At 37.2% G+C, this 23,058-nt stretch overlaps 1 protein-coding gene across 1 annotated transcript in view; it reads right to left on the bottom strand.

Annotated features, from left to right (window-relative positions):
- The window catches only part of LOC125228539 (elongation of very long chain fatty acids protein 4-like), a 51,544-nt gene that overhangs the window by 16,674 nt on the left and 11,812 nt on the right, over nucleotides 1-23,058 (bottom strand). Inside the window, exon 2 of the mRNA XM_048133141.1 lies at nucleotides 17,520-17,614. Within this exon, the coding sequence (XP_047989098.1) occupies nucleotides 17,520-17,601 (82 nt within the window). The 5' untranslated portion in view covers nucleotides 17,602-17,614. The remainder of the gene's footprint in view (nucleotides 1-17,519; nucleotides 17,615-23,058) is intronic.

Below are 23,058 nucleotides of genomic sequence, written 5' to 3'. Positions count from 1 at the left end.
TCCGTACGGGCCAGCAAATTCTTTTACGGGGCTCACGGAGACCCGTATCGCACTAGAAGATAATTTTTGTCCCCTGGTCGGTACGGGGTTCCTGAGACCCCGTATATAATTAATATATGAACAAATAATACTTTTGAACAGAAATCCAAATGTATATTTGTCATTTTCGTAGTTGTAAAAATGACCAAAATACAGCTTCCGCACCAGCGGAGTGAACACGATTTTTCTCACCCGCACTGAGTGATGACAGCGTACGGGGTTCAAAAACCCCCGTAACGCAGTGAACGTGTTAAAAATATCTGTGCACACAATATTTTAGAATTTTGTGTAATCAGTATTTTTTATACAATGATGATATCAAGAACAAAACTTATGACATATTATTGCAACTTGCTACTTGCAAAGAAATTTATGATTATTAGACCCCAACCAAAGCCAAAGCGCTGGTGGCCTAGCGGTAACAGCGTGCGATTTTCGATCCGGAACTCGCGGGTTCGAACCCCGGCTCGTACCCATGAGTTTTTCGGAACTTATGTGCGAGATGTCATTTGATATTTGCCAATTGCTTTTCGGTGAAGGAAAACCTTACTAGAGAAACCGGACTAATTTCAATAAGGCCTAGTTATCCTTCGGGTTGGAAGGTCAGATGGTTCGTAAAACTAGTGCCTACGCCAAATCTTGGGATTAGTTGTCAAAGCGGACCCTCGGACTCCCATGAGCCGAGGCAAATGCCGGGATAACGCTAGGAGTATGATGAGGATGATGAGACCCCAACCAAGGAATATCAGCCTCTATTCATACCCAACGCGGTGAATGATCATTCTTATTATGATATAAGAGTTATTACCTCGAGATTTATTTGGGTAAGGTCATAAGACTAATCCTTTATAGTGTTCTGTGTATGTCTAAAAATACGGCACTGCACGGTCAATAGTTTTTTTTTGGTAGGATTGGTCTTTAGGATTCTAAAATAGATTTTAGAAAAAGAGCCATCTATATTTGTAATGTAATTTTTGAAGAGGGACGGGACGTCAAACTTTATCATGTTATAGGTATACCTACAATTTGAGGCCAAGTTAAGTAAATTTTCCAGCACCTGAAACACATTTTTTTTTATCCATCGCATTATCGACCAATCACAGACGGTTATTACAAACAATTGGTGACCAAGTAATTAGATGTTGATACAACGGTGAACGACGCCATTAACATTAATTTTAACTTGAATGATGATATTTTTCGTCGATTGATGATGACTCACAGAAAAAGTATTGTATACAATAGTGATATAATTAAGCTTTTCACTCTCGTACCGTATACTATTAGGCCACTCAGCACTTTGTGGCCTAAACATGGTACTCGACTGAAAAGCTTTGTATTATATCACGACTGTATAAAATACTATTTTTTTTAATATCTAAAATTCTACTACAGTTGAACTGTTTCTTGAAGTTCAGTTCTGGAACTTTAAACGGTTAAGTATCAATCATAATCGTCGCCGACGCTGAAATCCCCCTCCCCCCACCCACTTCTTAAATTCATCTGAGCAATACAAAAAAACTTCTGCAATGGAAATAACTTGTTCAGTCAACGCCGTATTGTACCTATTATAGTCTTCTATTATAATCACTAAGATAAATTAATATCTTGTAATTCATAATTTTTTAACGAATGAATCGTGATAGCTCTTACATAATGCCGAATCCTAAAATCGCCGTCAATAGAAATTGTCGAAAATGTAAACAAACTATTATATATAAAATATCAATATTTTAGCACAATTTTATTAGGTATATCAAAGATTGAGGATCATTGTGAAATGAATTGATTTAACACATGGATTTAGCCAGTATCTGACTAGTTAGAATGGAAATTAAAGACATTTTGACTACAAGGTTTGTTTACATTGTTCACAAAGTCTATTGACGGCGACTTTACACCGAGTCAGACGATGCAACGGAGCTACGCTGTTACGTCGTCGCCCAAATCTAATGTTTTATTTGTATTATTTATCGTTTGTCTTATTTTGTAGTTTCACAGTGCCTTTGTGTAAACTGTAATGCTGTGTTACTTTTTGATTAAATAAATCATTTCCTCTGAAATTTGTTAATTCCGCGTAGATTTAATATTTTGATTCGATTTTGTTAGTTTTCCCCACTAGAGTTTTCCTTTCTCATAATATTCGCAAGGGTTTTTAAAAAAATAACCTTAACATTTTTGTTGAGGTTGCCTTATTTTATTTACTTGCCTTATTCTGAAACGTTTAAAATTTTTATTGTATATTATAATCACGTACATTTGAAGTGAAACATCCATGAAATTTCTAAAAACTATGTTGTTTTAAGTTTTCGCAAATTGCACATCAGTTATTAGGGGATATTTGCATTTCAATGAAAAATATCCTTCTGCACAATTATTACAGATACAGTTTAATAAGCTAACATACATACATACATACATGTAATCAGTATAATCACGCCTGGGTACTTACTTAGCCGAATGGCACAAACGCTCACGAAACGAAACGCTCGTAGATATCTATCTCTATCGCTTTTGCGTATTGACGCAACAGAGCCAGACTAACTATCGCGGCGTTTCGTTTTCGTTTCGCGTCGCAGAAATGCTATTCGGCTACGCCACCTGTATCCTATAAAGGGGTAGGCAGAGCACATGAACTACTAAGTTTCAGTGCTACAATAAGCTAACAATCTTTAAATAACATGAATCAGCAAGAAATTAGAGAATCCGTTATGTTAAAGCTGAACTGAGAATCTTATTAATCAAGAAGTCAATTTATGTGAAATTTCGTGCCACTTGAGAATTGTGAATTCGTAGTCACCTTCAAAATTAAGGCGAAGCATTCACTTGGCGGCAGGGATCTGCACGGGAAGCATGGTCGCGCGATAGACGATATAATAGCAGGCCGTCCCTATCGCACTATTTGTAAGTGCGATAGGGACGGCCTGATATTTTATCGTCTATCGCGCGACCATGCTTCCCGTGCTGAATATATCACAGCGATTACAAAATTCATCAAAACATTGTCTATTGAATTGGTTATTCGTGTGATTTTTCTTTTCCCAGGCTAACACCATGCTAAGTCGGGTCCATTTCGTGGCAAATATTATGTATGTACCTATCTTTTTGTGTTATGTGTAAATAATTTTTGTTGTCACTTGTCACGAATAAATGATTTCTATTTCTATTTCTTTTAGTAGGTAGTTGCAGATAATCGTTTGGTAACTATTATAGCAAGGAAAAATTTCTTAATAATGCCTTTTTTGAAACAAACAAAGTACTTCAATAGTCATACGAACTTAGGCATGACCGAATCAAGTCTCTTATATTAACATGTAGATTAATCTAAACCAAAGAGGATCGAGTATTATAGTGAGTTACTGTCGAAGTAAAATGTGTAATCACAGTGCATAGACTGCCATCTCTTGACACGGGCTTAAAACTTTTGAACCTCAGTTTTGACATTTTAGCCCATATTGTTAGCTTGATATGTTTTAAAATGTCAAATATTAATATTAGCGCCATCTAGCTGAGCGTACCCCAAAGGTGTAATGCCATCTAGGCCACCGTACCTTTTTCTGTATGGTAGTGAGGTACGTTTTTTTCATAGACTTTATCTATCTATACGGTGTTATATATGTATTTGTCTAAACAATGGTTCAAAACATTTTAACTTTTATTTAGGTACTTTTGATTTCGATATTTACTTATTTACATAATAAAAAATACAATAAAATACGGTTCCTCTCTCTGCAGCCCTAACCACCGGCAGGTTGGGCCCTGCCCCGCTGCTGGCGGCACCCTAGGTTAGGTTTATTCTAATGTGTTTATATGTTTTATATTGTTGTGCCTTTTTTATTTTAATTTTATACTCATATTATAAAAAAACCTAGCCTAAGAGAAAAGATAAATAAATGAATAAATACAATATAAATTATTATCCTTTGTAATACGTGCGTATCCAAAATGTTTACATAAATAAACAGGCGCAGTTGCATTAAATTACTTTCGGCGTCACCTTAACTGAAAATGTTGCCAACTTGCCAAGCTTTAAGAGTTAGAGTGTGGCTAATGAAATATTGCCCCAACTTTTGGCGGGAAATTCAAAAAATCTAGGGCTGGTCACACTTGGTATAGTAGGAGATATAGTTTTGATACTAGAAAATATTTTTGATTTCTGTGCACACTTATATTGAAAATCAATAGAAATTGATAATATATGTACAGAAATTTGACAAAATCTGTTAGCATTTGACGTATTAATGATATGATATTAGTGGATATGACGCCCGACTTTCAATCCGGAGGTCGCGGGTTCAAATCCTGGCTCGTACCAATGAGTTTTTCGGAACTTACGTATGAAATATCATTTAATATATACCACTAGCTTTACGGTGAAGGAAAACATCGTGAGGAAACCTGCATACATCAGCGAAAAAATTCAAAGATTTATGTGAAGTCTGCATTGGGCTAGCGTGGAGACTATATAGCCCGAGCCCTCTCAGACATGAGAGGAGGCCTGTGCCCAGCAGTGGAACGTATATAGGCTAAATTATATTATTTATTTTATTTTTTATATTTTTATATCAAATTACTACTGACCAGTAACTTCACTGATTTCTTCTAAATTTTGGTTTTTCGTAAATCGTTACGTTCCAATATTTTTATTTTATTAATGCTTTCCAGAGTTTCGAGTTTCTCCTTGTCTTTACACTCTTTTCCTGTTTATGAGATTTAAGTTTTATTATATTCACATACTTAATCAAAGTTATAGGCAAATGTTAGAACTAGTAATTAAAGTATCAAAATATTAATAGAGCACCAACCTACTATATTGTTTACGATTTGTAAACATTGCAGCTTATTCATTATATGCCGCTTCACGTCGACTTCGCTCTTGGTTGTAATTATTTATTAGCTTAAACAGCAAATTGCGGACCTCGCTTGATATCGTCATTGTTATAATATTTAAGATTTACCATTAATAACCCGCGAACAATTTGAATAAGTGACATAAATTGACAGCAGACTTTTAGCCTTTTTTTTAAACCATAGACAATTGGTGATACCACAAGGAAATATCTGTCAACAATATTTGGCTAGCCAGACTCTAGCTTAGTTAGGTGAATTAATTTATTACCGCTTCGTGTTTAAGAAGTATAACTTCCGAGCAGAACTTTATTTTGACACTTTAGTACGGCCCTTATTTATTTTTAACTAGCTTTTTCCCGCGGCTTTGCTCGCGTTAGAAAGAGACAAAAAGTAGCCTATGTGACTTTCCCTTCAACTATCTCCACTTAAAAAATCACGTCAATTCGTCGCTCCGTTTTGCCGTGAAAGACGGACAAACAAACAGACACACACATTTTCCCATTTATAATATTAGTATGGATATATATTCCGATTCTAAATTTCTGGGCCATTAGTGTTTATTTATAAATTAGTGTAAGTATTCATCTTTTCATATAAGGCTTTTAATAACAAAGATTTAAATTGTTAATATATTTTTATTTTTTATTTTTGAAGTAGTTACATTTCAGTTTATTCAATTCAATATTAATTTCCAATTTTTAAAATCCGTAAGTTCCATGCTAATATCAACTAATATTAATGGGAAAGTGTGTGTGTGATTGTTTGTTTGTCCGTCTTTCACGGCAAAACGGAGCGACGAATTGTCGTGATTTTTATGTGAATATAGTTGAAGGGATGGACAGTGACATAGGCTACTTTTTGTCTCCTTCTAACGCGAGCGAAGCCGCGGGCAAAAGCTAGTAAAATATAAATTACTTATAAAATATATTATGTTAGTCATTCTCCTCCTTGCGTTATCCCGGCAATTGCCACGGCTCATGGGAGCCTAGGGTCCGCTTTGACAATTCATCCCAAGATTTGGCGTGGGCACTAGTTTTTACATCTGACTTTCCAACCCGAAGGGTAAACTAGACCTTATTGGAATTGGAATAAAATAAAATGTAGTAAATATAAATTAAGTAATTGTGTGCAAATAATATACCACTCACTACTCAATCAATGTTGCAGATTGTTAGGGTTCAGTATCATAGTGGTGGTTCCTTAACTATGTAGGTACCGGTTGGAAACATAAACAAACAGCCATAGAACAACATTATCAGATTACCAGATATTCAAAGTTAGCAAGCGTGTAAATGCAGCAATAATGAAATTATCATTATCTCAACCACGCCATTCTGTTACGACGCCATTTTTTATCCGGTCAGTAGACCGTTTACATAAAAACGCAAATGTAAAAGACCGCAGACTATCGCGTTATATAAATCATAGAATACTAGTTTTAAGAGTGATAAGAGCGCTCGTATTTCATAATAATACGTCGTTTCGGTTTTGCGGCGCAGTGAAAGTGATCATTAGACTCAGCTTCCGTTTACGTAACCATCCCCACAACATTCTTTATAGGAGTATCAAAATAATTATAGTCTCGGGTTAACTAGCCAACATCACAAATTACGATTCGCATAGACGGTCAACAAAATCTTGGCACTTTGAAAAAAATGTCCGACGTGTCTTTGATCTTTGACGACCGGTCTGGCGCGTAGTGACCCTGCCTGCTAAGCCGCGGTCCCGGGTTCGAATCCCGGTAAGGGCATTTATTTGTGTAAATGATTTCAGATATTTGTTCCTGAGTCATGGATGTTTTCTATGTATACATATAAGTATGTATTTTTTTATATTTTAAGTAAGTATATCGTCGCCTAGAACCCATAGTACAACCTAGCCCAAGTTGACCTGTGTACGGTGTCCAACAATATTTATTTATTTAATGAAGGGCTCACCAGCCAATTGTCTTCATAAAACGCGTGCCTTCCCTAGACTCTGACGTTGAAAGAATCATCGACGAGCCATAACACTTTGATTGAAAGTATAGGGACGAAGGATTCCCATAGAAACTTTGAATTAGGGATCGGATACCGGTATTTTTTCTGAACAGTTCCGTACGTTGACCCAAGAACTTTATTTTAGCGTTTTTGGTTCCACTAACCGGTATTTTTTTTCGTTCAGTGAACAAACGTTTATTAGTGGGAACCGTTCGCAGTTTAAAGAACAATTCGCAGGTACGAAATTATTTCGGTTTTTCTATTTCCAAGAATTTGCACGAACAGAGGGAGACATGCTCAAGCGGTGTCGGTCTGATAGCTTTAGTTTGAGGCTAGCGTCGAGTAAGGAGTTGAATCATTCGCCATTTTTAGTGCCAAAATTTGGGTGACCCTATTGCCAGCTCTCCGCCTTTCTGTAGTAGCGCGACAGAGCCAGACTGATTCGATCGCCACGTAGCGACAACGATTGTCACTTGGGCTAGCCGCCGAGGTATAACGCCGTGGTTTGGGTGGACGACGGTCGCGCGACGATCGCGCGACGGCGATGCGACGCTACGTGGCGCGACGAAATCAAACCTTCGATCTCTAGTGTCTTGGGTAGGCGACCTCGATGAACTATCGATGATAGGCGATGCGATGCGACGCGACGGCGACGGTCGCGCGTCCGTCGTCCACGCAAACCACGGCGTTAGCGAAAGAGCCTTGAAGATGTCGTTGATAGTGTTTGTTTACAAGGCAGCTAAGTTGTTAGTAAACACTTGATGAACCTGCCATGCTGAGATTGAAACTCGCTTACTTTGTTATCAAAGTTTACAAGCGAGTACCTTAAAATATTGTATATGATCGAGGAACCCGGAAGATCGTAACCGCGCATTTCTGGGGTCAAAAGTAGGTAAAAAAATTGCACGAGTTTAGGTTAGTAATGTAGAAATTGCAGAACATTCCCTAAAAGTGGAAACATTCTTGAGAATGTTCGCAGAACATTCCCGCAACATGCAATTTATTATTTAAACAAGAGAATATACTTGAAATAATGTTTAAATGGGCATAATATAAAACTATATGTTATTATAGGTATAATATTGTCTATTACAGTTAGCTATTTTGTTGATAAGTTACCTAAATTCTCACTATAAGTTGCTTAAATTCTCACTATACTTCAGGGAACATTCCGACTTTCAGACTTCACAGTTTTAGTCCTGACTTTTTTAAAATAGGTAGCGAACTATTATTTCTTGATGCCTGTTTTTGGCATGCCAATATATGTATATACAAAAAAAAAGATCGCTGTCAGGATCGAACTTGAGAACATCGGCATACGAAGCCAGCGCACTACCACGGGACTACGTCTTGACTTGCTGAGTTCGACGAAATTATGGTATAAACTACGAAGTTACTAAGTATTCTGATAAATTCTCGTTCTCGAGAACATTCTCAGAAGTTACCGAAAATTCTCATGAGGAATGTTCTGCAACTTTGGAAACTTCTCGACCGTGCATTGCTAGTTTAGGTTCAGTCCAATTATTATTTTTTTGTATTTTTTTATGTATTTTCCACAGAACTAAGATTAAGATAGAAGAAACAAGTTCATTTATTTGTATAGGGGCCGAGCGTGTCAGATTTTGTACTGAAGTTGTTACTTGCCTGTGATTTTAAATATGTCTCAGGCCCTTGAGTGTTAATAAGTTTTGTGTTATTGCAATTCTGTGGGCCTAGTGAAAAGTCCCACCTGGGACTTGTGACCTTTTTACCGAGTCAATTTGAGTTATACCCCTTTTCACTATAGGCCCACAGAATTAAATATTGGGTTGGTAAGAAAGTAATGAGCGATCGATTGAATTCCACATAAAATTTTTGAGAGAGTTCTAGAATCTTCTATGGTCGAAAGTATATAAAGGGCGAGTCGCACAGTTTCTCGTCAGTCATTCACTAGCTGTCGCCGAGCTAATATAAGGAAGAAAATGGACGAATTAAAAGTGCATGTAAGGCATTGCTTACTATATGAATTTTAGTCTGGCCATTCAGCCGCCGAAGCAGTGCGTAATATATGTCAGCGTGTTGCTCCTGTGTCTGAGGCCACGGCGAAACGATGGTTCCAGCGGTTTCGTAGTGGCGTAGTGGCTGAAAAGTCATTATCAGATCAACCTAAGTCTGGTCGACCGGTGAAGATTGATGTAGCCAAATTAAAAACCTTAATTGAAGGAGATCCGAGGCTAACGAGTCGTACTCTTGCTACCGAGTTAGGCTGCTCTCATGTCACCATAGAAACACATTTACACGAGTTGGGAAAAAACTACAAATACAGTGTTTGGATACCGCACGAACTTGATAGAGATCAACTAAACCGCCGTGCCGATATCTGCATACAACTTCTGTCTTTTCGCCGCACATTCAACTGGTTGGACCATCTTATCACTGGAGATGAAAAATGGGTATATATATAAATCACACACGCAAACGTCAGTGGCTAGCTCCAAACGAAAAAGGAATAGAGGCACCAAAAACAGAGCCTCACCCGAAAAAAGTTATGCTGTCCGTTTGGTGGGATATTCATGGTATTATTCACTGGGAACTCCTACCAAGTGGAATGACTGTTACCGCATCAGTATACTGCAATCAGCTTGAAAATTTAAACCAAAAAATCTGTCAGAATCGTCCACAGCATGCTAAAGTTTTTTTCTTACACGACAATGCTCGCCCACACATTGCAAAAGTGACTCGGCTAAAGCTATTGGAGCTAGGTTGGAAAGTGATACCTCATCCACCGTACTCTCCAGACTTGGCACCTACGGATTACGCATTGTTCAGATCGCTAAGCAATGCCTTGAATGAAAAAAAGTTCGATGATCAAGCCCATCTACGACAGTACATAGCTGAGTTTTTTGAATCTAAACCTAAGAACTTCTTCGCCGATGCTATTCATTCTTTACCAGAACGATGGAGACAAGTAGTAGATAACGAAGGCCGTTATATTTTTGATAAATGATTAAAATAATAAATTAAATAAAAATTACAATATTGGTTATGATTCGCTCATTACTTTCTTACCAACCCAATATCACGTAACGAGGCATTTGAACGTTTTTGTTGACGTCAACTTACAAAAATTGACGCCCGATAGCTGCATGTTGCGATTAAAGACGGATGGCTCAGTGGATTTTACTGCTGAGTTCATTTGACACGCTAAGTAGATACTAGATACGTTTGCTTGATCTATGGTATATCTGTGTTATTTTCACTACACAAAAGGGAAACGTCATAAAACTGGCACTTAAAACAATAGTTTCTTTTAAAACCAATCAACTGTCAATAAAAAGCTGTCACAATAATTCCGGTCATACTTACTCCGATTTAAAATTAGAGGAATTAAGTTAGCTTCACTTACTCCGATTTAAAATTAAAGGAATTAAGTTAGCATTACTTTTCAGGTTATAAAATTCTAATCTAAGAAAAATAAAACAAGATAGTACAATAACAAACCTACTACCTATATATCTATAGTTCGTTGACGAACGCTTCGGCGCAGTTGGTCGTGACCTTGCCTGCTAAACCCATGATCCTGGGACTGAAAGTTCCAATCACGGCATGGCAGTTTGTTTATGTAAACACTTTGATTAAAGTAAAATAGCGGAAGATAGGTGACGCGCCACTCAAATCAAATGTGGGCCTCAAAAATCAAGCGACCGTCGCCTGATTGCCTTCAGTTGCAATGGGCACTGCGTGCGCATCGGATGTCGTGAGACGTGTGACGTGAGGAAATTATAAATTATTTCTTATGGGTAAAACGTAACCAAAATGCTTTCGTGTGCTTTTATGCGTTGCATAAACCATTATAAAAGGAAAAACAAATCGCATGGAATCACTATTCACTCGTAAGTACATGAAAAATTTTATTTTCTAATATAATTTATAAATTCAGTCTTTGTTTTGACGGCCATTTTGCAGAGCGGGATAGAAATATAAGTTTCGTTGACGTGCGACCAAATACGCATGATACATTAATGACGCTCAAAGATTGAGATTTGCATTCGCGGTAGCGTCAGCATAAAATGTTGATCATAATAAATAATTTATATAATAAAACTTTTACCTGGTATTGATTGTTGATTGATTATATAATTTTTTGATGTATTATATAATGATATTTGACCTCATTTTTGCAACAAACTTTAGTAGTACATTATTTTGTTATTTTTATTTACAAATAATAAAATAATGATCAACTAAAGTTTGTTGCAAAAATGCTTGCCTTATCAACAAGATTTTTTTTAATTCACTCGCACCAAATATGTTTATTTGTTTTCTAGTTTTCCTGGAGATGAACTTGTCAGACACAAAAGGCTTATTGTAGTGCGTAAACAACGACAAGAGGCAGACTGGACGCCTCGACTTTTCTCGCTATAGTGAGGGGAAAAGTTTTGTAAATAACTATTATTCTAAGTATAGGAAAGTACCCTATCGTAAGCAATTTTAATAAGGTTTTTCTTAAAGAAAAAATATGAGGTCACTATTTTAGTTCCATCAATTTCAGCCACTTCATATTTTCAAAAAGTAATAGTGTGTTGTGAGTGAGATTAGGGTTGCAAATAGAAAAAAAAAACAAATGTTTTTTTTTCAGAATTATGAAAAAAAAACCGAGAACCATGGTTTTTTTTTCTAAATATGTTTTTTTTTCACATGAACAAATAATTCGACAATAACGGTTTTTCGTGACTTGTATTGTAACGTGTTTCAATAACAATAACGTACATTTTAATACGATTAACATTCAGTATACAAACGTTTATTGGGGAATCCCCGATGCTACGTGCAGCGTGGAGAGGCGGCCGTGTTGCCAACAGTAAATAGTGATAACTACCAACTACACATTTCGTAAAATGTTACTTTTATAAGAGCAGAACTTTAAGTTATTCGTTTAATAGTTAACATTAAGTCTAAAACTGCTTTGCAAATTTTGAGATTTCGTACTTTAGAAAAAAACATACTCCAGAAAAAAAACTGGTTTCTTTTCACGTTTTTTTTTTTCATGTATTTTTTAAGCCAGAAAAAAACCGTATTATTTGCAACCCTAAGAGAGATACACGTCATCAAGCTCTTATATTTTCATTTCAATTTTACGAAGTTTCACTTCTTTCGCGCGGAGGAACTTTTTGAGCGCTTTTTTCTAATGTCTGTATCAAAATCAAATAAGGTTTTGTTGACAGTTGTGGCAAAAAGAAAAAGTGCCTCGTCTAAATTTTGGTTAATAAGTTCATAATTTAGTTTAAAAATAAGACGTAATGTACCACTGACTAAATTTATATTGCCAAATAAACAATTTTGTTTATTTTGTTTGTTTATACTGCCTACTTGGACGACGAGACAAATTAATAACCCAGTGCCTGTTCTTCCCGACAAGTTTACAGTGAAATCAATTTTCAAGACAAACAAGTGGCTTAATTTGTACAACAAACAAGCCTCTCGAATTATGTTGTCTATTTAAACAAGTACATTGCGTTTTAAACACGGTTATTACCAAATTACAACATCGGACCTCCCAGGCAGAAGGCAAATTGAAAATACACGGCATACATTGATGCTTAACACTTTCGCTACCAAGAACCCGACTGTCGGGTACACCGCTCGTAGAAGCGTAGCCGATTACATGGGTTTCCCCGTATGTAGCGAAAATGTCGTAGCGCCGCGTAGAGCCCGGTTTCGAAAGTGTTAAGTTAAAACATCAATGGATGCTGTCCTTTCGGGCTGAACTCTTCAATTACCCCTGTCAACGGAACATCGTCAATTTGGTGAAATTATTCGCGAAAAACAGTTCGTGTTGATATTTCCTTAATTTTATAGGTATTCCCTTAAGTAATATGTTCCGTTTTCAGTTTAATTTTGTAATTGCGTAATTGCTCGAGTGATTATATTGATTATGCTATAAATCTGGCGTCTTCGAACATAAGTTGAAGCAAACTGTCTTGTAAAGCAGGAAAAATACAGTTTTTTTTTATTGCAAAGTGTCTATGAAACAATATGTTTTTTTTATATGCAAAGTCTATCAAGCTGTTTCTGTTACTAGAAAAAAATGGGCAAATATAAAAATGTACGCGTGAACGTCTATATTAGCATAAATAATTTGAATTTCGCGCCTTTTCTAGTGATACATTTGTTTGTTATGGTATGTGCTTACTGTTAGTGGTTGTTTAAAGTTGTTCTCTAGTTTTAGTTAAAAATTATTATTATTTAAAGCCTATACTGTGTCTCACTGCTGGGCAAGGGCTCCCCTTTCGATCTCCACTTGTCCCGGTTATGAGCGATCTCCAGCCAGGCGCTGAGATACACGTCCAGGTCATCCCGCCATCTCCGCCTGGGCCTGCCAGATCTCCGCCCGTCTTGCGGCACTCATACCGTGGCTAAAAAGCCGACCTCTGTGCATACATACGGCAGACATGGCCTGCCCAGTCCCATTTCAGCTTGGCGGTCTTAACTCCAACATCTGTAATGCGTGTTTTTGAGCGCAGCGTGGAGTTAAGTAACAATCTTTTACAAAAAATTACAAGATCAAGTTCAAATAAAGAATAAAAAAAAAATAATAATAATAATAATAATAAATATATTTAGGCGTAGGGATGTGACGACCCCATCGCCCATTGGTTTTACCAGTGCAATCAGTCAACGCAGGGCAGCTTGTGGCGAGCTGTTGGGGAACAGCGACCCCACGTACCCGAGTGCTCCTGGGGAGTTCTGTTACCCGTAAGGCGGGTGGGTGGGACAGTACTCTCTACCTCTGGCTTGCCTTGGCTGGCCGTCCAGAGTGGAGTCGTTAGGGCTATATGCCCCAGGGGTGGAAGTGAAAATTTGCATAAGACGCGAGTTGGTGCAGTGGCTTAACAGCCACTGGGCAGAAAGCGGTGTACACCTCTCGACACCCTTGAGTTCTCACACCGGTGTTGCCCTTGAGCCATCTTGGATGTCGCTTTTTGTGGGGGCCCATCTTGTGGGGACGAGTCACCGTCTGCCGGAAATAAAATTGGATACCGTTTTATTAGGCAGGCGTCCGGTTTTTTATCCATAGCCTGGGCATAGACTGGTCTATTTTGATGAAAGTGATGGACTAAATACTGGTATTTAGCTATGCAGCCGGTTAGGTAAGGCGTGCTTCGCTCTGCGCCGCCTGGCGCGAACAGCTGGCCGGGCCGCGGTGCGGGAGTGCTACTTCGCGACGGTCCACTCACTGCTAACCTACGGTACGGAGCTGTGGGCTCGGGCTGCCGACTGGTACCGTGTTTTTTCCTTACAGAAGCTAGCTCTTCGTAGTATGGCCGGTAAACCTAATGACGCCCCCGCTCGCGATCTCTTTGTGGAATACAAAATCATGCCCCTACCGTGTATATTTATACAACAGGTATCTGTATTCACATACGTCAACCGCCTACAATTCAAATGCAGAGGTATTAATACTAATTACCCATTACGCAGTAATAAACACGCGGATAGACTAGTAGCGGAGCACCACAGGTTGGCGAAGTCGGCAAAATCGGTCTATTGTCTCGGGCCATCAGTATTCAACCGCCTACCGGAATGTATCAGAAATGCAACTTCTGCCGCCAGTTTTAAAACGAAATTAAACAAGTGGCTCCTTAATAACATGTTTTACGAATATAAAGAGTTCTTTGATATGCCACTTACCTTATAATGCTAAGTGATGTAATATCGCCCATTATTTTACATGTAGTGGGTAGTACTTGATGGATGTGCAATTACATATAAACTAATTATTTAGATATGTGTATATTATGTAAACTGTAAAAGTTTAGTTCAACTAAACTCCTGTACGTATTAAGCCGACTTGTAACCATTGTTATAAATAAATATTTCATTTCATTTCATTTCATTTCATTTAGTCCATCACTTTCATCAAAATAGACCAGTTCATTTTAGATTCCATTAACTCTCAAATAGTCCTTACACCCTGGCGGGTGTTGCCTCTGCGTGTGTCCCATGATACGGGCAAGGGCAACATCCGCTCGGTGTACCCCTTACATTTCATTAAAGTGTCGAAAGGGCCTCTACGTGTTGGCTTCGGCCCCGCGCACGCCTCCCAAAGGTCCGGAATACCATTGTTCCGTGATGGGAAAGACACAAATAATAAATATAAAAAAATATACTAATAATTATGTTTTTAGGGTTCCGTAGTCAACTAGGAACCCTTATAGTTTCGCCATGTCTGTCTGTCCGTCCGTCCGTCCGCGGATAATCTCAGTAACCGTTAGCACTAGAAAGCTGAAATTTGGTACCAATATGTATATTAATCACGCCAACAAAGTGCAAAAATAAAAAATGGAAAAAAATGTTTTATTAGGGTACTCCCCCTACATGTAAAGTGGGGGCTGATTTTTTTTTTCATTCCAACCCCAACGTGTGATATATTGTTGGATAGGTATTTAAAAATGAATAAGGGTTTACTAAGATCGATTTTTGATAATATGAATATTTTCGGAAATAATCGCTCTTAAAGGAAAAAAAAGTGCGTCCCCCCCCTCTAACTTTTGAACCATATGTTTAAAAAATATGAAAAAAATCACAAAAGTAGAACTTTATAAAGACTTTCTAGGAAAATTGTTTTGAACTTGATAGGTTCAGTAGTTTCTGAGAAAAATACGGAAAACTACGGAACCCTACACTGAGCGTGGCCCGACACGCTCTTGGCCGGTTTTTTTTGCTAACCCTACTTACACCAAACCAAACATCGCTTCACAGTGCAAAATAGTAAAGTAATAAATAATAAGTAATTTATTTTGTTTTCATAAAAAATATGTTTCATAATTCTTATACTCCAATTTGTCTGCTGACACTTCTTGATTCTTTGCAATTACATTTTTTTTTAATCTTTATTAAAGAGTTTTGACATGACACTTGGAAAGAGGCTCATCTCGATGCGCGCGTTTGTCTCGTTCGCACTACCGTCGTAATAAATCGGTGTGCCTCTGTCGTTCAATAGCATAAATTTACATAGCTGTGTGGGTCTTCTTGTATGTAGTAGTGTGTAGTGCCATTTATTAGCTGACAACTAGTATTGACGTGCCGTATCTTCCGCCATTTTACTTTAATCAAAGTGTAAACACGCGTCTTCCTGAGTCATGGTTGTTTTGTATGTTAAGTATTTTTGATCACACTCGCACACTAAACGTGATTTTGCTCGCAAGCGGAGCGGGAGTTATAGAAAAAGCGAGGCCGGATAGGTCTGAGGCGGGCAACCCCATTTCCCGCCGAGGTATGTATAGTGCTTTTCTCAAACATGGTATGAAATAAGTCTACTGAAAATAGTAACTTTGGATGGCTGTATCTCCTAAACGGTGCGTCGTAGCCCAAAAATAATCGAATTTTCGTTCCCCTTTGATACCCCGTATACGCTTATAAAAAAACAAAAAGTTAAAAAAAAATTAAAAAAAAAAACGAAAAAAATTTTTTTTGTATGAAAACGCACCTAAAATCAAATATTGTCTAGGGCCCGTACCAGTTGCAGTCGGCACGTCTATAAAGCTCCTTATAGTTTTTTTTTAATTGGCTAAATACCTGGATGTTATGTCACAATTATCTGTGTTTGGAAATTAAAAAAGAGGACTTTGCCGGCCTTGGCCTGCAAGGTTTGTATGAAATTCCATTATCTATCAATCGTCCTAGCCGCACCTGCAACGTCATACTTCGCTGCCAATTGTAAGGCACATAACATCAATATTTCATACCATGTTTGAGAAAAGTATTTAACTTCCTCCTCTTGCTGTACAATGTATTATACAATTTTTATGAAAGGCCCCATAATATATGATATTATATTATCATACATCTTTGATCAAAGCGCTGGTAGCCTAGTGGTAAGAGCGTGCGACTTTCGATCCGGAGGTCGCAGGTTAGAACCCCGGCTCATACCAATGAATTATTCGGAACTTATGTGCGAAATGTCATTTGATATTTGCCAGTCGCTTTTCGGTGAAGGAAAACATCGTGAGGAAACCGTACTAATTCCAATAAGGCCTAGTTACCCTTCGGGTTGGAAGGTCAGATGGCAGTTTCTTTATTAAAACTAATGCTTATAATATTTCGCAAAAAATACTACAGAAGACAATCATTTATTTATTTATTTTATTTTTAGTAGCCTATTGTCACGTCGAAACTTCAAAGGGCCATATCGTCACTACTTTTAAAAAAACCTGTATCTTCGTCTGTCAGTGAAAAGAAAATTGTAGTAAGTATGTATGGAATGCATATAGACTTACTGCGTTTTAACTTTGAGGTGCAGCGTGAGATACGAGATTTTTTCAAAGTAGTGACGATATGTCCTGTAAAATGCTGTACGAAACAAGTGCAAAGTACAGGGTGGCTAGCCGAATGGCACAATCGCTCACGAAACGCTCACGAAACGAAGCGCTAGTAGATATCTATCTCTATCGCGCTTGCGTATTGGCGCGACAGAGCCAGCGGCGTATCGCTTTCGTTTGGCGTCGGAGAAATGCCATTCGGCTACGGGGCCAGTAGTTACTAGCATCGATTTAAAACACTCAATTCGCTCGTGTTTTAATTTATAGTCACTAGTTTCGATTTTTCTCTTTTCTGCACTTGTATCGTAAAGTAATATTTTCTCTGCTATTGATGAAACTTAAAACTTACCTGACAATGATAACGTCCATAGGTAATAATCGTAGGTGTCTTTTAAAACACTTTGCGTCGAATTTAATATTTGCGTAGTCATTTTGTAATTGGATCTGTAACAAACAAAAGTAACATATATTAGAAAAATATATCAGTTTATTCTCGAAAACATTAAAAATATATAAGTAACACAATTAAATTACAACACACATACAATTATTAATCTTCAATGTACGTTATTCTCCTTGCCATTCAATTTGGTTGTCAAAAATCTTAGACTTACACATTATTTTTCCAAAATTTTCATGTTTTTTCTCCCTAGACTAGATTTTACAATTTTTAAAAGTTACTGAACCCACGTGTCACATTTGAGGAATAAGTACAATCTTTATTTTGATATAAGTAAGTACAAATATTTTTATGGGAAAGTAGTATGTTTTAAATTCTTTGAAATTATGAAATATGTACTTTATAACAAAGATCTGCAATAATTTCGTAGAACACACGCTTTGTACAATGTACAAAGCAAGTAAATAATACTACTTACAAAGTGATTATTGGAAATTTGTTAATAATCAAAGAATTTTCTAGGAAACGATAGTTCAGTTACAACAGAGATTATGGAGATATGTTGTTTGTGGTTACAACGATGTAGGTAGTCTACGAGAGCACGGTTTAAGTATCTATAACCTTTTTTTCCCCTCACTAGCTCGGAAACACGTGTTTTGTCCTTTGATACCAGCGGGTAAAAACGCATTTTATCCACTAGTGGGTAAAGTAATTTGACCTTGAATAAAGTCAAATTAACTGCTTTAAAATTGATAAAAGTAGGTGAATCTAGTAATAAAGATGATTTACCACCTGTGGAACTACTGGAAGCAGTGATAAACGCATTTTTTGCATTGTAGTTTCCTCGCTATAGTGAGGGGAAAAGTTTTGTGTTACACTCGGGTGCAAATGTATTTTACTTCTCGCTTCGCTCGTGGTTCAACTATAGAATCCTTTCACTTGCTCGTTTTTCAATTCCACACTCGGCGTTAAAATACAACTTTGCCCCCTTGTATAACAAATAACTATTTTACGTTGGGGAAAAGCATTTACGCATGCCATCCGTTTCGGGGGACCAGGGGAGATGACGGACTAACCAGGAGGACTACCGTCTAAAACCACAAACGAATTCCGTCTCCGCCTTGGGTGGAGTGTCGCAGGGTCACTATAAGCATTCCACCACGTACAAGTAGACGTCCAAGTACCTATAATCTAGGCAAGCATTTTTTTTTTTTTCATTTATTTGCCATAAATTGTATGTTTACATAAGATGGTACATTTTTAATAAGTTTTAATACAATTTTACCAGATTGGTGTAGCATGTTTACAAAAGTAAAACTAGCATGCAATACATTTTTTCTACTTGTCGACTGCAATCTGTCGATTAGGACACCACAGACTAAACTATAAGTGCTAACTTTTCAGTGTTGGATACTCTATGGCAGTTCCGACTCAATTATAATGAGCTCATTATAGTTGACTTTAGTTAACTGTAATAATTTCAAAAATAGAACTTCATACAATTTTTATACTAACTTGTGATACCTAGCAAATTTTCCTGCCGGCGTATCATGCTTCCAATTTTATCACTTATCCACGTGGATAAAGCATCCGTCACGCTTTAGCAAGTATGTCAGTGTGAGAGTGACAGATGTCTTATCCACGTGGATAAGTGATAAAATTGGCAGCATGATACGCCGGCTGCATCTGAAACACATTTTTTTTTATCTGTCGCGTTATCGGCCAATCAGAGACGGTTATTACAAACAATTGGTTGCTAGGTAATTCGATGTTGATACAACGGTGAACGACTCTATTAGAATTAATTTTAACTTGCATGAATGATGATATTTCCGTCCATTGATGATGAAGATGATGACTCGTAGAAAAATTATTGTATACAATAGTGATATAATTAAGCTTTTCACTCTCGTACCGTACTATTAGGCCACTCAGCAAGCTTCGTGGCCCAAACATGGTACTCGACTGAAAAGCTTTGTATTATATCACGATTGTATAAAATACTATTATTGAATAACATTTTTCGCAAAGAAAAAAAAATGCTTTATTGTAGGTAAGAGTTTTATTGTGATTTATATATGAACACCCAAAAGGGTACTTACTAAAACTACATAGGTAAGTATATTTTTGTTTTGTGTTGTTAATTTTGTAGGATTTTCTTATACAGATTGACTGAATCCCACGGAATGCTCAAGAAGACTTGTTTTGTGGGTACTCAGACAAGGATGTTTATAATTATACAGATACTAAATTTAATATAGAGTAACATATTTAGAGAACATCGATGGCCCAGGAACAAATAACATCATCAATCATCTCATCACAGAAATAATGCCCTTACCGGGATTCGAACCAGAATGTAGATAACTTTTTTGAAAGAAAACTGAACCTTTATAACTTCGTCGTTTACGTCTGTTTGTCCGTATTTCACGGACATTTTAGAGCTCTTAAAAACGTGCAAACATACCAAATCCTTGGTCAAATTTTTAGAATACATTACGAGTAAGTATATCTATGATTTCTTACTTACTACGTTATTAATTACCTAAACTTAATGTGTTCCGAAAGTAGCATACCATACTCAGCCTACATTTTTTCCTATCAGTATACATATATGAGTTAGTAGTTGCTTGTGTGAAACAAGTTGCCGAACCTTTAAATTTCTCCAAACTGGTTTTGGTGTAATCTTTGATTAACGCTGTTTTAGCAAGACCGCCTGTTGCTACCTACCACGTTGCATCTGGCCCCGTAGCCGAATGGCATTTCTCCGACGCCAAACGAAAGCGATACGCCGCTGGCTCTGTCGCGCCAATACGCAAGCGCGATAGAGATAGATATCTACTAGCGCTTCGTTTCGTGAGCGTTTCGTGAGCGATTGTGCCATTCGGCTAGCCACCCTGTTCTGAATTATGTATGTTTTTCTTCCGTAGTGTGCAATAAAGTATTTTTCTCCTCACTAGCTCGGAAACACGTGTTTTGTCCTTTAATACTAGCGCATTTTATCCACTAGTGGGTAAAGTAATTTGACCTTGAATAAAGTCAAATTAACTGCTTTAAAATTGATAAAAGTAGTGAATCTAGTAATAAAGATGATTTACCACCTGTGGAACTACTGAATGCAGTGATAAACGCATTTTTTGCGTTGTAATTTCCTCGCTTCGCTCGTGGTTCAACTATAGAATCCTTTCACTTGCTCGTTTTTCAATTCCACACTCGACGTTAAAATACAACTTTGCCCCCTTGTATAACAAATAACTATTATTATTATTTATGCGTTCTTTCTATATCTCGGGACCGTGGGGTCCCGGACCTTTGAGAGGCGTACGTGAGGCCGAAGCCAACAGCGCAGAGACCCTTTCGAACAATTTAATCTAAAAGCAAGGAATACACGAGGCGGATACCATCCCCGAGTGCACAATGTGATACATCCGGATTCTGGGTGATTAAATACCATCGCAATATATTTTTAACATTGTAAAGTTCGTAAGAACCCACATTGACACATTCCCATACAGAGCTGGTAACTTGAGATGCTTAAGGAACAGGAGTAGGGGTGTACTCGAAACATCTAACTTCAGACTGACCAAATCTACCAAAACGACCTATTGGCCCTAAAATTTATAATTGTATCCCCGAACAAATAACCGCTATGTCCAATGATAATGTTATTTTACAATAAATTAAAAAATGGCTTATTGATAATGCCTTCTATTAACATCAATGAATTCCTTGAAATGTAATATTTAGCGCGATAATGTATTCAAATTATATAGAACACATTTATAAATTTTATAATTTAATTCTTAGAGTAATAAGAATTACTTAGTTATAATGAATGTTTATGTTTCTGACGTGTAATGTATATGTGCAATATCAATAAATATGAATATGAATATGGATGGTCCCCGCCAGGTGCAAAGACTATTACAGTGCAGCTTATTATTATTATTAACTCTCTGTTACGAAGTCAAATAAAGCGCAGGAACAAAATTGAAGTTTATGTATGTTAATACACACATATAAAGTCAATTTTCATTAGGTACAACTTTGAGGTCTGGTGACCGAAGAGCTGGCGACTTCCTCTCACAACGTATCAGCGTTGCGATACAGCGAGGAAATGTCGCCAGTATCCTTGGTACGATGCCTCAAGGACCTATGATAGATTTATTTATTTAATCTTTATTGCACAAAAGAAAAATCTTGCAATACAAAAAGGCGGACTTAATGCTTTAAGGCATTCTCTACCAGTCAACCTCGAGGCTAAGCAGAGAGACTGTGAGCGGTGCTACAATTTCAACAGTAAAATCAAAACAAAGGAAATAAAAGAAAGCATACTAAATCATCATCATCCTCCTCGCGTTATCCCGGCATTTGCCACGGCTCATAGGAGCCTGGGGTCCGCTTTGACAACTAATCCCGAGATTTGGCGTAGGCACTAGTTTTTACGAAAGCGACTGTCATCTGACCTTCCACATATAAAGGTCAATTTTCATTAGGTACAACTTTGAGGTCTGGTGACCAAAGAGCAGCATAAGCCTAGGCTCCTATGCTTAAAAAAAATATTGTATGCAGTGCACGAAATAAAGCACCACATAATTAGAAGAAATATATGGACAAGTAGTTATGTTTAAACATAATTTCTATTTAATAAGTCAAAGAGAAAGATATAAAGTAAACGAATTGACCGTGACGTCACTCCTCAGTATATCATAGTAATTTCATATTAGCAAATTTTGACAGTTCTTAAAAAGAACCTGATTTGACTAGTAGGAAACTAGACTATTACGGATGGAAAAAAGATCGCGTCTGCTAAACTCAGAGATAAATAATTTGGTATTTATTTCCGTAAGTAAAAAAGGCGGCAAATAAAATTATATAGCAGCGGAGAGTAATCGCGCCGTAACTGTAAAAGCCCGAAGCACAGTAAAACCTAGGATTTATTGGTAATAATAATTTAATAATTACTCTTCGGGAGTGAACAGTAATTGTTTTACATTTCAGGCTTTATCGAGGCTATACCAAGGTTTTACCGTAAAGTTTTACCGTAAGGCTTTTAAAGTTACCTAAATATCTTAATTTAAATATTGTAGGACAAAGACCTATATAACTTCGTAATATAGACCGCCAAGGTCTAAAAAAAAACGTACCTCAAAGCCATAGAGAAAAAGGTACGGTGGCCAAGATGGCGTTACACCTTTGGGGAACGCTCGACTAGATGGCGCTAACATTAATATTTGACATTTTAACAAATATCAAGCTAAGAATATAGGCCTAATTGTCAAAACTGAGGTTCAAAAGTGTTAAGCTTGTGTCGCGAGTTGGCAGTCTATGCACTGTGATTACACATTTTACTTTGACAGTAACTTTCTATAATACTCGATTCTCTTTGTTGTAGGACTATCAACTAGCTTATTTAACAGAGAGATCAACTTCACGTACAAGAAATCTATGTAACTTCTAATAAAATTTAGCAAACGCTTTGTCGTTG

This window comes from Leguminivora glycinivorella, chromosome 8 (assembly GCF_023078275.1).
Source record: "Leguminivora glycinivorella isolate SPB_JAAS2020 chromosome 8, LegGlyc_1.1, whole genome shotgun sequence".
In the NCBI taxonomy this organism is placed as follows: Eukaryota; Metazoa; Arthropoda; class Insecta; order Lepidoptera; family Tortricidae; genus Leguminivora; species Leguminivora glycinivorella.
The sequence above is the reverse complement of the archived record's forward strand: the minus strand, read 5'-3'. Positions and strand labels throughout refer to the sequence as shown.